The sequence below is a fragment of the Haematobia irritans genome, chromosome 1 (genome assembly GCF_050003625.1).
Source record: "Haematobia irritans isolate KBUSLIRL chromosome 1, ASM5000362v1, whole genome shotgun sequence".
In the NCBI taxonomy this organism is placed as follows: domain Eukaryota; kingdom Metazoa; phylum Arthropoda; class Insecta; order Diptera; family Muscidae; genus Haematobia; species Haematobia irritans.
In genome coordinates, this window is record NC_134397.1 from 67,052,061 (window position 1) to 67,066,217 (window position 14,157).

Genomic DNA, 14,157 nt, shown 5'->3' on the forward strand with positions numbered 1-14,157 from the left:
GATTGGTTTATATGGGGGCTATATATGATTGTGGACAGATTTGGACCAATTTTTGCATGGGTATTAGATGTCCTATATATTTACTGATGTGGACAAATTTTTGCATGGTTGTTAGAGACCATATACCAACACCATGTACGAAATTTCAGCCGGATCGGATGAATTTTGCTTCTCTTTGAGCCTCCGCAATCGGTTTATATGGGGGCTATATATAATTATGGACCGATGTGGACCAATTTTTGCATGGTTGTTAGAGACCATATATCAACACCATGTACTAAATTTCAGCCAGATCGGATGAAATATGCTTCTCTTAGAGGCTCCGCAAGCCAAATCTGGGGGTTCGTTTATATGGGGGCTATACGTAAAAGTGAACCGATATGGCCCATTTGCAATACCATCCGACCTACATCAATAACAACTACTTGTGCCAAGTTTCAAGTCGACAGCTTGGTAGAATCAACTATAGCTCCTAATATCATGCATTTCTGTTCATATTGAGATAAAACTCCCATAAACATGTACCCCTTAATTTTCTTAAATATAGAAATACGTTTTATCTCCCAAAGCAATTTCAATGACATCCCATAAATGCTCATATCTACACTGAAAAAAATATTGACCTAATATGGAAGATTGTGCAACTTAAATTTTAGGTATGGAAATTTACACAAAGTTAATGTCAAAATTCTTTAAAATAATGACATTTTAATTAAACGAAAGCTTATAATCCTTGCTTCAAAAATTTTTTGCATTAAATTTAGGACACAAATCTTGAAATTTTCCGTCTCTCTGCTGAAGTTGTAGATCTTTGAAGTAAGGTAAATTTTCCTTAAAATAATGAAAAACATTTTTAATTTAAAGAAATCGTCTTTAACTCAACTAACATATTGCATTTTTAAATTTGAAATAAAATCGCGCTTCAAATATAGGCTAAGGCTTATTTTAAGGATTTGCATTTTTGGTTTAAGTTTTTTTTTTTCTAATCATACAATTATTTTTCGGGCTTTATGGACAGATATAGATTCAGAAACATGATTAATAGAGCCATTGAAAAGAAAACGCCAGATACAAATCTATACACGCATGGACTGTACATGTTTCGGCTGGGGCGAATGAACCTTTCCACAGCCTTTAGTATAGATCTGAACACCCCTCATTTTGAAGGTGTGTGTGTAGAATGTTGCTCCTATTTTGATTTTGGAATTCACTCTTCAGTTGTCAAAATGCCGTCCAAGCAAGAAGAGCAGCGTATCAAAATTTTGCTCGCGCATCGCGAAAATCCCAGCTACTCGCACGTAGAGCTGGCAAAATCGCTAAAAGTTGCCAAATCAACCATTACAAATGTAATTAAAGTGTTTGGGGAACGTTTATCGACATCCAGGAAGTCTGGATCGGGGGGAAATCGGAAACCGGAAGCCGCTGAGACGACAAAGAGAGTTGCCGGTAGTTTCAAGCGAAACCCTAACCTCTCTCTCCGAGATGCCGCAAATAAGCTGGGTGAATGAACCTTTCCACAGCCTTTAGTATAGATCTGGCTGGGAAAGATATGAAAAAAATATTGAGGCTGTGGAAAGGTTCATTCGCCCGAACCGAAAAATGTTCAGTCCAGGCGTGTATAGATTTGTATCTGGCGGTTTCTTTTCAATGACTCTATTAACCCTGTTCCTTAATCTATATCTGTCCATAAAGCTCGAAAAATAATTGTATAGTTAGATATAATGCATTTGGACGTCAATTGCCTGTTTCGGTATCAGACTAACATGAAATATAATAGTTTTTATACCCTCCACCATAGGATGGCGGTATATTAACTTTGTCATTCCGTTTGTAACACATCGAAATATTGCTCTAAGACCCCATAAAGTATATATATTCTGGGTCGTGGTGAAATTCTGAGTCGATCTAAGCATGTCCGTCCGTCCGTCCGTCTGTCCGTCTGTCCGGCTGTCCGTCCGTCTGTGGAAATCACGCTAACTTCCGAACGAAACTAGCTATCGACTTGAAACTTGGCACAAGTAGTTGTTATTGATGTAGGTCGGATGGTATTGAAAATGGGCCATATCGGCCCACGTTTACGTATAGCCCCCATATAAACCGATCCCCAAATTTGGCTTGCGGAGCCTTCCGGAGCAGCAAAATTCATCCGATCCGGTTGAAATTTGGTACGTGGTCTAAGTATACGGTCTCTAACAACCATGCCAAAATTGGTCCATATCGGTCCATAATTATATATAGCCCCCATATAAACCGATCCCCAGATTTGACCTCCGGAGCCTCTTGGAGGGGCAAAATTCATCCGATCCGGTTGAAATTTGGTACCTGATGTTAGTATACGGTCTCTAATAACCATGCAAAAATTGGTCCATATCGGTCTATAAATATATATAGCTCCCATATAAACCGATCCCCAGATTTGACCTCCGGAGCCTCTTGGAGGAGCAAACTTCATCCTACCCGATTGAAATTTGGTACGTGGTATTAGTATATGGTCTCTAACAACCATGCAAAAACTGGTCCATATCGGTCCATAATTATATATAGCTCCCATATAAACCGATCCCCAGATTTGACCTCCGGAGCCTCTTGGAGGGGTAAAATTCATCCGATCCGTTTGAAATTGGGTATCTGATGTTAGTATACGGTATCTAACAAGCATGCAAAAATTGGTCCATATCGGTCCATAATTATATATAGCTCCCATATAAACCGATCCCCAGATTTGACCTCCGGAGCCTCTTGGAGGAGCAAAAGGCATCCGATGCGGTTGAAATTTGGTACATTTCGTTAGTATATGGCCTCTAACAGCCATGTAAAAATTTTAAAATTTTATTACTATAGAAAGTTTTGTCAAAATTTCATTTCTATAGAAAGTTTTGTAAAAAGTTTATTTCTATAGCAATGTGTGTCAACATTTTATTTCCATAGAAAATTTTGTCAAAATTTTATTTCTATAGAAAATTTTGTAAAATATTTATTTCGGTAGAAAATTTTGTCAACATTTTATTTCTGTAGACAATTTTGTCAACATTTTATTTCTATAGAACATTTTGTCAACATTTTATTTCTATAGAAAATTTTGTCAACATTTTATTATACCCACCACCATAGAATGGTGACGGGGGTATAATAAGTTTGTCATTCCGTTTGTAACACATCGAAATATCGATTTCCGACTATATAAAGTATATATATTCTTGATCAGGGAGAAATTCTAAGACGATATAAGCATGTCCGTCTGTCCGTCTGTCTGGCTGTCTGGCTGTCTGTTGTAATCACGCTACAGCATTCAATAATGGAGCTATCGTCCTGAAATTTGGCACAGAATCGTCTTTTGTCTGCGCGCAGGTCAAGTTCGAAGATGGGCTATATCGGCAATGTTTTGGTATAGCCCCCATATAAACCGACCTCCCGATTTGGGGTCTTTCGCTTATAGAAACCGTAGTTTTCATCCAATTTGCGCGAAATTGAAAATCTAGAGGTATTTTGGGACCTTGAAGAGGTGTGCCAAAAATGGTGAGTGTCGGTCCATGGTTTGGTATAGCCCCCATATAAACCGACCTCCCGATTTGGGGTCTTTCGCTTATAGAAACCGTAGTTTTCATCCAATTTGCGCGAAATTGAAAATCTAGAGATATTTTGGGACCTTGAAGAGGTGTGCCAAAAATGGTGAGTGTCGGTCCATGTTTTGGTATAGCCCCCATATAAACCGACCTCCCGATTTTACTTCTTGGGCTTATAGAAACCGTAGTTTTTATCCAATTTGCCTGAAATTGGAAATCTAGAGGTATTTTTGGGCCATAAAGAGGTGTGCCGAAAACGGTTAGTATCGGTCGGTATTTTAGTATAGCCCCTATAAGAACGATTTCCCGATTTAACTCCTTAGGTTTCTAGAAACCGTAGTTTTTATCCGATTTGCCTGAAATTGTAAATATTCTCGTATTTAAGGCTCACAAAAACGTGTATCGGATTAAGTTTTTATCGGTCCATTTGGTAATGCCTCCATTTAGACCAATTTCACTTCTTGTGAGTATAGAAGGCGCACTGATCATGAAAATTGCTTGAAACTCAATGTAAAATTTCCAGATTTTATTTTTCGGGTGAAAATCTACAGATTTAAAATTTCAAATCAAGACGTTATTTTATAATTTTCTTGCACACTTACAAGAGATGTTAATGATTCCTCTAAAACTCAAACAAAAATGTTTCTTATAAATCCAGAATCTGATATAGTCCTCATAGGTGAAATCTTTAAATGTATCTTCGGGAAGTGTCCTCAAGTCCTCAAGCCCTCCTGAAATTTCAAAGGAAATCCTAATATTTGGTTCATGGTGGTGGGTATTTAAGATTCGGCCCGGCCGAACTTACTGCTGTATATACTTGTTTTTATAGAAAATGTTGTCAAAATTTTATTGCTATAGAAAATTTTGTCAACATTTTACTTCCATAGAAAATTTTGTCAACATTTTATTTCTATAGAAAATTTTGTCAAGTTTTTATTTCTATAGAAAATTTTGTCAAAATTTTATTTCTATAGAAAATTTTGTCAAACTGAATTATATACGTATTTAATCGGCCTTTTTTTGTTTAATATATACCCCTTATGGACTAACTTACAATTTAGAAGACAGTGTTAAAAAGTTTTACGATACCTTGCCATCGGCAAGTGTTATCGCAACCCAAGTAATTCGATTGTGGATGACAGCCTTTAGTAGAAGTTCCTACGCAATCCATGGTGGAGGGTACATAAGATTCGGCCTGGCCGAACTTACGGCCGTATATACTTGTTTTTTTTTTCTTTTTAACATTAAGAAAACTGTTTTTACTTTAAAATACCTGTCATAATTTGGATTTTAAATTGGAATTTGTTTGTACATAAATACCTTTATTAATATATCGAAAAAAGAGGATACAAATTCGATTAATGAAATCTGTATCTAATTTTAATTATTTTTATCCTAGATTTAAAGCCAGGGAGGTCCTTCAAAGATGTCTTTATTTTAAAGAAGCCGCATCTTTGGCTCGGAATCAATTCCAAAATCCTTAAGGGAAGGTCAAAATCTTTGGATCCAAGTAAACTTTTTTTTGAGTGTACTAATTCAGTAAGGGTGGTTTAGGGTTTGATATAATCGGCCCCGCTCGACTTTCTACTTCACTCACTTGTTTAATAATGGACTCAATATTAGTCGACTACTAACTCTGTAGATGTAGAATCAAGTATAGCTCCTAATATCAGACATTTCTGTTCAGATTGATATAAAACTCCCATAAACATGTATCACTTTCTTAAATATGGAATTACGATTTATCTCCCAAACCGATTTCAATGACACCCCACAAATGCTTATGTACAATTCCGGGGTGTATTTCTGGAATGGACTGTGTGGATAAGTGTAACTCCCAGAACAGTAAAGAAACAGAGGAAAAGATAATAAAAGGCCGTAGGTCAGTTTCAGTTTTTTCTCAATAGTTTATTCAAGATAACAGCGGCTTACCCAGTTGAGTAGTATTGCTCAAGTGAAATTTACAAGTCGATCAAAGATTTCCAAAGGGTCAGACATTGTTATTTAGAACATAACAACAATTCAATTTAACGAATATGTTCAAGTTAATTGAGTGAAAGCTTTCCCCATGAAGCGGGGAAAGATTCTAGGGTTACCGCTTAACTAAGATTAATCGATGCATTTCCGTAGTAATTCATGTTCAATTCAATTTAATGCCGCTTAAAACTAACTTTCATAATTCAAGAAATTACACTTAAATAAGTAAACAATAATTTCAATTCAATTTCAGTTAACTAAATTCAGGGTTTGGTTTAGTGGTTGGAACAGAGTTCAACATTCCGCCCCCCTTGCTTGTATGCAACTTAATATCGACAAGATCCGGATATTATCCAACCGAATCTGGAACTTTGGGCTATAGGCATGTCAGATGAAGATTGTATCAAACCGGGTAATATGATTTTCGATAGTTGATCGTTGGCGATGCTGATTTCAACTCCGGATGGTCTGTAAAAATGAGGATCCGCTAAAGTAGCTAAATGGTCATAAACGGATTGTAGCTTCTTTTCCAATGTAGATTGTGGAAGTGGAGTATTGAAGTGTGTCTTTACAATTCCAGTAATTTGTACTTTCGCCGAAGGGTCGTGGTACGATTGAAGATTTATGGTACAGTATTCATTATCTTGATTTTTTGTAGTTCTAAGGTGCAAACGTTCTACCAAAGACCGTAGAATCACTGTCTGGACACCCGCAGAATTCAACATCACCCTTACTTTTTCGGGTCCTTTTGTAGTTAACGCCCTTGCTAAAGCCGTAGGCAAGAATACATGAATTTTCGAACGCTGGCTCAATCGTTCGTGCACCAAAGGCTCAGGTTTTCTTGTTACACTTCGTCTATCAGCAGTGGACGTGTGCGTGGGATGGTGATGACATTGACGGCACCTGTACGAAGTGCTTAAGGACTTCTTTGGTTGCTCAAGGTGTTTGGAGACACGATTAGAGTTCCTCTTCAAATGATCGTCAACATGCAACATAGTATGGTGGTTGTAGCCGCATACATTACAAGTTTTCCGTGAACGACACCACTCACGTGTATGGGAAGGACACAAGCATCGGAAACAGAAACCCCTTTCCTTTGCTTGCCTTCTGCGCTCATTGACGTCCATTCGATGAAACATTGCACAGTTTTTCAAGGTGTGTCTGGCGCAGCATACGCGACACTTTGGTTGGCTTGATAGGTGGCTGTAAAGTAAAGTTTATTAAGTTGTGAACGAGAGACAAAACTACGGAATTTAATTGGCAATTGGTAGAATGCAGAGCTTTACCAATGGAAGAACAATTGGTCCATTTTGAGTCCTTACTTCGGCTACTCGAACTCTAGAGTCAGAGCCGAAATAAACCTTAGAAACACGGCCCAGTCGCCATTCAGTAGGTGGTAAATTGTCATCTTTAACTAACACAAAATCATTTTCTTTAAGGTTGGTTTGCTCAGTTTTCCACTTATATCGACGTTGTAATTCAGTGATGTACTCATTTTTCCATCTTTTTGCGAAATGATTTTGAATGGTCTTCAGTCTCTGCCAGCGGTTGAGTAATGACATATTATCAGAAAATTCCTCAGGGATGGAAGTTAAGGCGGCTCCTCTTAACAAATGCCCAGGAGTAAGTGGAGTCAGATCCTCAGGGTTCTCGCTTATTGGAGAAAGAGGTCTAGAATTGAGTACACTTTCGATTCTAATCAACAAAGTTGAGAATTCTTCATAAGTGTATTTCAGGTTACCTGCTACTTTACGTAAATGAGTCTTCATGCTTTTGACGGCGGCCTCCCATAAGCCGCCCATATGTGGAGCATGAGGGGGAATAAAATGCCAAGCAAACCCATGTATATTGTAACGTTCAACTAGATGCTTTTCGGCGGATTTCAGAAACACTTGGTATTCTCTAGATAGAGCCCTACTAGTTCCAACAAAATTTGTCCCATTGTCAGAAAATACCTTTTTTGGGAATCCCCTTCGCCCTACGAAACGATTAAAAGTTGCCATAAAGGCTTCAGTCGATAAATCAGAACAGACTTCTAAGTGAACAGCTCGAGTAGACAGGCAGATGAAAACGGCGGCATATCCTTTTTGTAATTTAGCATTTCGTAATTTTGATGTCTTCAATTCAAAAGGTCCAGCGAAATCTATTCCAGTGTTGGTGAAAGGCAGTGAAAAAGTACATCTTTCAACAGGTAAAGCAGCCATTATTTGATTTCGGATTCTTTGCTTATAAATGGTGCAATTTCGACAATTTCGAATACAATACCGTATGGCGTTTTTCAAACGTATGATAAAGAACTCTGCTCTAATAGCGCGCAGCATGCTTTGGTGTTCAGCATGTAGAAGAATCTTATGGGTGAAATCAATTAACAATTTACAAAATCTCGATTGTTCCGGAATAATTATTGGATATTTTTCGGCGTAGTTCAAATGAGCATTAGTTAAACGGCCGTTGACACGAAGCAGTTTATGTTCATCCAGAAATGGATTTAAAGTTAGTAACTTGCTTTTAGAAGAAAGTGCGTGGCTATTTTCAAGCGCATTATATTCGCAAAAGTAAAATCGTTGTTGGGCTAGTTTGATGAGTCGCAATTTAACAGTTCGTATTTCTGTAGCAGTAATGAAATCGTTTCTCATTTCAGAACAGTATTGCTTTTGGCATTTCCTTATGAAACGATACATAAAACATATAACCCGAAGAGCACGATCAAATGATGAGAACCTTTCCAATATGTCCTCAGTTTCAGTTTGAGTTTGCAGTGTAAGCACTTTTCTTTCAAGAGTTGGCTCATTGAGAGTTACAGGTTTTGGCCAAAATTCTGGAGGCTTTACCAACCATTTCGGCCCATTCCACCACAGTGTATTGGAATTCAATTCGCTAGCAGTACATCCCCGAGTTCCTATATCAGCTGGGTTCTCATTAGTGGGCACATGCCTCCAGGTGGCGTTTCCCACATTGTCTAGAATCTCTGATATCTTGTTGGCAACAAACGTTTTCCAGTGAAACGGTGGTTTAGCCAACCACGCCAACGTAATAGTGGAATCGGACCATAAATATATATCAGAAATGGACACATTTAAGTTCTGACAAACAGATTTCAATAATTTAGACAGTAGTGCAGCCCCACACAGTTCAAGCCTGGGCAAACTAACAGTTTTTAAAGGCGCTACTTTGCTTTTCGAAGCAAGTAGGTAAGCAGTTTGAACTTTCAGCGATGATAAAGTGCAAATATAAATACAAGCGCAGTATGCCTTTTCAGAGGCGTCACAGAACCCATGAATTTGAACTCTTTTTTCCGGAGAGTAATATATCCAGCGGGGAATCCTTATAGATTCAATACCGCTAAAATTTGCAATGAAAACGTTCCATTTTTCTAATGAGTGCTGTTTGACTTCTTCATCCCAGTCTGTACCATCGATCCACAATTGCTGAAGAAGCATTTTTGCCAGGACTACAATAGGAGCCAACCAACCAGCGGGGTCAAAGATTTTTGCTACGACGGATAATATTTTCCTTTTCGTTAGAGGAGCGGAAGGAACAGTTATATTTGACACACTATAGTGAAAATTGTCAGCCATTGCATTCCATCGAATGCCTAACGTTTTTGTCTCACTTTTATCTTCTAGTCTTAGGAATTCTTCGTGAAGAAGATCCTCCGGGGTTATTTTTTGCAGAATTTGAGAATGATTAGCAGTAATCTTCTTAAGTGGGAAACCAGCGGAATTTAGCAAATGAATCACCTGTAGTAAGGAAGATTCAGCTTCAGGTAATGAGTGCCCACCTGAGAGTATGTCATCGACGTATATTTGGCGTTGTAAAATTTCTGATGCAGTAGGGTGAGTAGATTTCCCATCTTCACTCAGTTGTAAAAGTGTCCGAATCGCTAGGAATGGAGCACAATTTACGCCAAAAGTCACAGTTTTCAGACAGAAATCAGTAACTTCGTCCTTCGCAGATTTCCGAAATAGAATACGCTGAAAATGTCTGTCATCCTCATGTACGTAAATTTGACGATACATTTTCTGAATATCGCCATTAAAGACATATCTAAAAAACCTCCACCGCAGTATAACGTTCATCAAGTCATTTTGAAGTATTGGTCCAGTATGTAAAATGTCATTTAATGAAATGCCGGTAGATGATTTCTTTGAGGCATTAAAAACAACTCTAACTTTTGTTGAGACCCGTTCAGATTTCACGACGGCGTGGTGAGGAAGATAGTATGACTTATATCTAGAACTGTGGAAGATTTCCTTTGAAGTAGTAGGTTCCATATGATCCAGTTCAATATATTCCGATAATACATTCGAATATTCAAGAGCAAGTTCAGGTGTCTTTTTCAGATTTTTTTCCATATGAACATATTGTCCCATTGCAGCGCGTCTCGATGATCCGAGTATTATATTTGTACCTAAATCATGACGAAATGGCAACCTAACCAAGTATTTCCCATCAGATCGACGAATAGTTGTGTTCTTATAAAATTCTTCGCACCAAACGTCATTTTGCGCCAGATTTCGCGACGATGGGACTTCTTCAAGTTCCCAGAATTTTCGTATCTCCTCATTTAGTGAGTTAGAACAAGTTACAAACGAAGCAAAAGATGATACAGATTTAGTATTTGAAGGACCACTTAGGATCCAGCCAAATTCAGTTTCCTGTGCTAAAAGATCCCCTGACACCTTCTTTCGCACACCAAATTTCAGAATGAATGGGAGAATATCACTTCCTAATAAAATATCTATCGGCGCAGGTTTATAAAAGTTGGGATCAGCTAAGTCAATTTTTCCTAATCTTGACCAATCAGAAATGCGAATGTGTGAAGACGGCATCAGATGATTCATATTTGTAATAACCACTGCTGAGGCGTTAAGTTTAAAATCAGATTTCCTTGATTTCAACACTAAATTGCAAAGCTTCGAGGAATTTTCCAAAACAGTTCCGCCGAGACCAGAAATTGTCGTATAACCCTTCCTAGTTGGTATCGAATATCGGTTAATGATCCTACTTGAGATAAATGTTTCCTGCGACCCTTGATCTATGAATGCACGAATTGTAAATCGGGATCCCAAATGTTCCAAGTCTACCAATGCAGTGGGCAAAATAGTACAATCCCCACTTCGAGCGAAATTTGACTGAACAAATGAGATAGGTGGTGTATATGCTGCCGCGGATGTGGACGGTTGGTCTGATTGTGAATCTACATAGTGCGCCGAAACCTGTGTCGGCTGTTGCCTTTGATTTACTTCATTAGAATTATTGTTATCAATTTCAGGATGCAGTAAAGTGTGGTGAGACTGTTGACATTTTTGACAGTGGTGCTCGCTCTTACAATTTTGGGTACTATGCCCGTAAGATAAGCAGTTCTCGCAAACTTTGTTGACGGTCACAAATTTTTTTCTTTGCGCAGGATTCCAATTGATAAATTTGAGGCAAGTGCGTAGCGAATGATCCTTTTTACAAACTTTGCAAGGTTTGAAGTTTCGCTCAGTCTTAGTATGATAATTTTGTGACTTCTGTGAAGTTGCAGGAGGACTTGACGGTTTCCTCATGTCCAAAATCGATTCCAACATGCTAAGTCTTTTCGTAATAAACTCTTCAAGTTGATCCCACGAAGGCAGCTTCTTGTGGTCAGTCAATGAATTTTCCCAAGCTGCCAAAGTCTCATCAGGGAGTCTTGAGGACATCCAATATACCAATATAGGGTCCCACGAAGCAACAGAAATATTATAAGTCTTCAGAACAGACAGACAATTATTCATAGTGTATTGCAAGTTTCTAAGAGTCTTGCTTTTTTCAGTGGTCACGCGTTCAGTTTCAAATATTTTCCGGAGTTGATGGTTAATGAGAATGCGCTGGTTTTCGTAACGTTGTCGCAGGGCATCCCATGCCAACATAAAGTTATCATCAGTCAGAGCAAACTGTTTCACGATTTGATTTGCTTCGCCTCGTGTTTTCGCTCTCAAATGAAACAATTTTTGCGCGGGAGACAGTTTAGGATGTTTGACATAAATAGCAGAGAACATATCTCTAAAACTAGGCCATTTGTCATATCCACCACTAAAAAGCTCAGTATCGCACGGCGGAACTTTTACTGCGTACCCAGTTTCATCCGAGGCCAAGTTGCCTGGATGATCAGTTCGTCTTGAAGTGTTTTCCAATTTATTCCTCTCAATGTCAATAAGATCAAGTAACGAAGTCTTACATTGTCTGTAAGATTTACACGATTCGTTAAATTTCAGGTGAATCGACTCCATTTCAGTTTTAGAGCATTCCCCTTCAGATGTCATCTCATTTTCGTATACTTGTGTCAACGCGCGCCAACGACGCTCGAGATCATCTAGATCGACTCTCAAACTAGAAAGTGTGTGTTCCGACACATCAATTGCCGAAAAATTCGCACAATACGTGACCAACTGGTCCGAGAAGAAAATAAATTTTTTAGTTGACATTGTTATAAGAAAACCGTATCCAAACAACTGAACTCAAACCCAGAAAAATTACCACAGCACTAGGTTAGGTTAGGAGGAGATAATTTTCTAAAAATGGCAAAATTATTCAAACGATATAAATGTCTTGCAGTTTTATTCCCAAAGGGAACAAAATAATAGTAAATCAGATAAGAGTTTCTAATAAATCCGAGTTTCAGTTCCACAAAGAACAATTTCTTTTCCCCATACCAGATTTCTAACGCTTTGCAATGTTAAGTATAACTGATAATCCAATGCCAAATGATTCTGTATATTCGTACGTAAATATATAGGTGAGAATTTTTAATGTTACAGTTTCGTAATGGCAACGCTAACTGTATATCTCTCCAGAGCAACAGAATCGTCTCAAAGGATCCGATGATATCTCAGGTATCATATAACAGTATGAATATGAAATGTAAATAGAGCAACCATTTCCATTACTTCGGAAACGTCGATCCCCAAATGAAAAATACGAATGTCTCCGTTTATATGATAAATGATAAACGTGCTACCCAACTGCATCAATCGTAAACCGTTAACCCTTTGATCACCATCTCAAATCCCTTAGAGCACCAATACATTAAACTTCATCACTCATATGTAATAAAATTTCACCAGAGCAATGTCAAATCAATCTGATTCTGACTCCAATCATTCCAGTGCAGACACCTTAGAACGTAGCCCTCTTCAAAAGTAACATTCAGAATGAGAAAACAGCTTATAATGGTAGCTCTCAGTAGTGTCAGCTTCGTATTTCGAATTTCCCCAGTTCACACCCTTGAGCATTACGACATTGACAGAACACTTAGAAGCAGCATTCACGATGGCATATAATCCGATACCCCAACATAAGCTGTATATCGTCGCCACTCCGGGACCTACTTATGTCTCAAATCCCCACACAGAAAAAATTTTCCGTAGTAAACTAACGATAAATTTAACTTATTTTTATTGGAAAAAAAATATTTGCTAGTAGTTAAATTTTATTATTTTTATCGAAATTTTCCACAGCTTAATGAAATCTTACTTTTTTTTAAGTATGCCTCAGATTTTCTTTTTCTTTTTTTTCCGAACTAAACGAGGGTATAAAGTACAATGACCGTCCACATAAGCCCAATATGAACTAAACCAAACGAAGATTTTCGTACGATTCCCAAAAATAGTAAGAATGAACTACTGTATGGTTAAAGCGGTCATGATTTGGCGCCAATGATTTTCTTCTTTACTTTTAGTTAACTTTTTCCTTCTATGAGAGGATGTAACTTTTTGAATTGCAGTTAAAAAGTACAACAGGCTATTAAAATTTCCTGGTTTGAACAACGCTTTGTGGAAATCTCAAAAAATGGAGTAAAATTCAGTTCAATTTTCGTGCGAGGTAGTTCATTCTTCCTATAAAACGGCTCACTTTTCCTCTGTGCATGAACCAAACGTGGGTATAAAGTCCAGAGGCAGTACGCATAAGTCCAATTTGACATCAAAAATCTTGTATAATTGCCAGAATCATCAAGCATGAATTACTATATGATAAAAGTGATTGTAATGATTGCAGTAGGTCACGGCTTAACAGCGCATTGCAGAAATCACACAAAAAATGTAAACCGACAAGTAAATTTCCTTGGCAGAACTTTTCCACTCTCGGGCAATATTCCGATTAATGAAGGAGTTAATTTTGACGAATTCAAATACCTCCCAATCACGAGAGACTAGAATTGGATTCTTTATTAATGTCTTATGAAAATGTTTCGCGTCTACACCAAATGGAACAGAATGACAAATCCAACTTAAAAGATATAGGCGTTCCCCCAAATCTTACACAACAGAAAAGTCTCTTATCCAAAGATAGTTTCACGACGTACGTAATTACAACCTCATATAAGCGATACTCCCACGAACTTCTCCAAGTTACGGCACTAGAAAATGTTGAGGGCGAAATTTCTATCCCATTTATGATAGTAAATTCTCAATAGTGAAACCTGTTCGGCAGAAGGAAAGCAAATTTCTTTGTCAACCATAAACTCAATTTTGTCAAATATTCACCCGTAAGTGTTGTACGGACATATAAAAAAGTATCGTGCACTAAGTGCCCCAGTATTTCCTCAATCTTCAATTATCAGCAGTAAAGTAAAAATACAAATCTCATTTAT

The 14,157-nt window shown here is 37.8% G+C and overlaps 1 protein-coding gene across 1 annotated transcript; it reads right to left on the reverse strand.

Annotated features, from left to right (window-relative positions):
* Positions 1–6,653: 6,653 nt before the first annotated feature.
* LOC142225673 (uncharacterized) lies at positions 6,654–11,992 on the reverse strand. The gene is made up of 2 exons (XM_075295495.1): positions 6,863–11,992; positions 6,654–6,743 (listed from the first exon to the last, which is right to left on the reverse strand). The coding sequence occupies exons 1-2, from the start codon at positions 11,990–11,992 to the stop codon at positions 6,654–6,656; spliced, it is 5,220 nt and encodes a 1,739-aa protein (XP_075151610.1).
* Positions 11,993–14,157: the final 2,165 nt, after the last annotated feature.

Coding starts and splice junctions, on each gene's coding strand:
- LOC142225673 (XM_075295495.1), bottom strand. CDS start 11,992: ATGTCAACTAAAAAATTTATTTTCTTCTCGGACCAGTTGGTCACGTAT. Junction 6,744..6,862: donor CTAGAGTTCGAGTAGCCGAA/GTAAGGACTCAA, acceptor TTTACTTTACAG/CCACCTATCAAGCCAACCAA.